At 63.6% G+C, this 1,477-nt stretch overlaps 1 protein-coding gene across 1 annotated transcript; it reads left to right on the top strand.

Annotated features, from left to right (window-relative positions):
- Positions 1-8: 8 nt before the first annotated feature.
- On the top strand, positions 9-673 carry LOC104529024 (probable E3 ubiquitin-protein ligase DTX3; the record flags this gene model as incomplete). Its single annotated transcript, XM_010173200.2, is given in 2 exon segments — positions 9-117; positions 120-673. Coding segments are annotated over 2 exon segments (663 nt in total), but the record flags the coding sequence as incomplete, so codon positions are not given.
- Between the last annotated feature and the right edge of the window lie 804 nt (positions 674-1,477).

The following is a 1,477-nucleotide window of genomic DNA, read 5'->3' as shown; positions in this document are numbered from 1 at the left end:
CTTGCGGGGGGGCCTCTAAGAACAAGGTGACGGTCTCCAAACACGTCTGGGATTTCCTGACCAAGGAGAGTCCGGCCAAGTTGACCCGTTTGAAGGAAGAAACCAAAGTGACCATCATGTCTGCCCGGCCAGGAAAGCCCTCAAAGCTCTCGTGAAAGAGACGGAGAAAGAGTTGAAGAAGAAAACTCAACGTCACGGTGACACCTTGAGTTGTGTCACCACCATCTTGGAACCCAGCGGAGCTCTGGGCAACCGCCTGGCGCTGCGGCTGCAGCGCAGGGGGGACAGGTCCCCGGGGCCGGGACAGTCCTGGGGACACGACGTCTTCACGGCCACCAGCCCCGAAATCGTTCTGGTGAGTGGGGGAGGAGGAGGAGGAGGAGGAGGAGGAGAGGAAGAACCCGAGCGTCAGTGTCCCATCTGCCTGGGCGAGATCCAGAAGATGAAGACGCTGGAGAAGTGTCGCCACTCGTTCTGCGAGGACTGCATCACGCGGGCGCTGCAGGTCAAGACGGCCTGTCCCATGTGCGGCCGCTTCTACGGGCAACTGGTGGGCAACCAGCCCCCCAACGGGCGCATGCTGGTCACCCGCGACGCCGGGCTGCTGCTCCCCGGCTACGAGAAGTTCGGCACCATCATCATCCAGTACGTCTTCCCGCCCGGCGTCCAAGGGGTAAGGTGGCACCGGGAACGTCCCACCACCCCACACAGCACCCTGGGGGCTCCTGAGGGGGTTGGGTGCTGCTGGCACCTGGGTGTCCCCAAAACTGTGCTGGGTGGCACTGGCACCCATGGGTGTCCCCAGAACTGCGCTGGGTGACACTGGCACCCATGGGTGTCCCCAGAACTGCGCTGGGTGACACTGGCACCCATGGGTGTCCCCAGAACTGCGCTGGGTGACACTGGCACCCATGGGTGTCCCCAGAACTGCGCTGGGTGACACTGGCACCCATGGGTGTCCCCAGAACTGCGCTGGGTGACACTGGCACCCATGGGTGTCCCCAGAACTGCGCTGGGTGACACTGGCACCCATGGGTGTCCCCAGAACTGCGCTGGGTGACACTGGCACCCATGGGTGTCCCCAGAACTGCGCTGGGTGACACTGGCACCCATGGGTGTCCCCAGAACTGCGCTGGGTGACACTGGCACCCATGGGTGTCCCCAGAACTGCGCTGGGTGACACTGGCACCCATGGGTGTCCCCAGAACTGCGCTGGGTGACACTGGCACCCATGGGTGTCCCCAGAACTGCGCTGGGTGACACTGGCACCCATGGGTGTCCCCAGAACTGCGCTGGGTGACACTGGCACCCATGGGTGTCCCCAGAACTGCGCTGGGTGACACTGGCACCCATGGGTGTCCCCAAGTCCTCATGGGTGTCACTGACCTAATGCTGCCACCCTTGGGTGTCCCCAGAGCTGTGCTGGGTGGCACTGGCACCCATGGGTGTCCCCAAGTCCTCATGGGTGTCACTGACC

Source organism: Antrostomus carolinensis, unplaced genomic scaffold (genome assembly GCF_000700745.2).
Source record: "Antrostomus carolinensis isolate BGI_N321 unplaced genomic scaffold, ASM70074v2 scaffold30178, whole genome shotgun sequence".
NCBI classification, from domain to species: domain Eukaryota; kingdom Metazoa; phylum Chordata; class Aves; order Caprimulgiformes; family Caprimulgidae; genus Antrostomus; species Antrostomus carolinensis.
The sequence above is the reverse complement of the archived record's forward strand: the minus strand, read 5'-3'. Positions and strand labels throughout refer to the sequence as shown.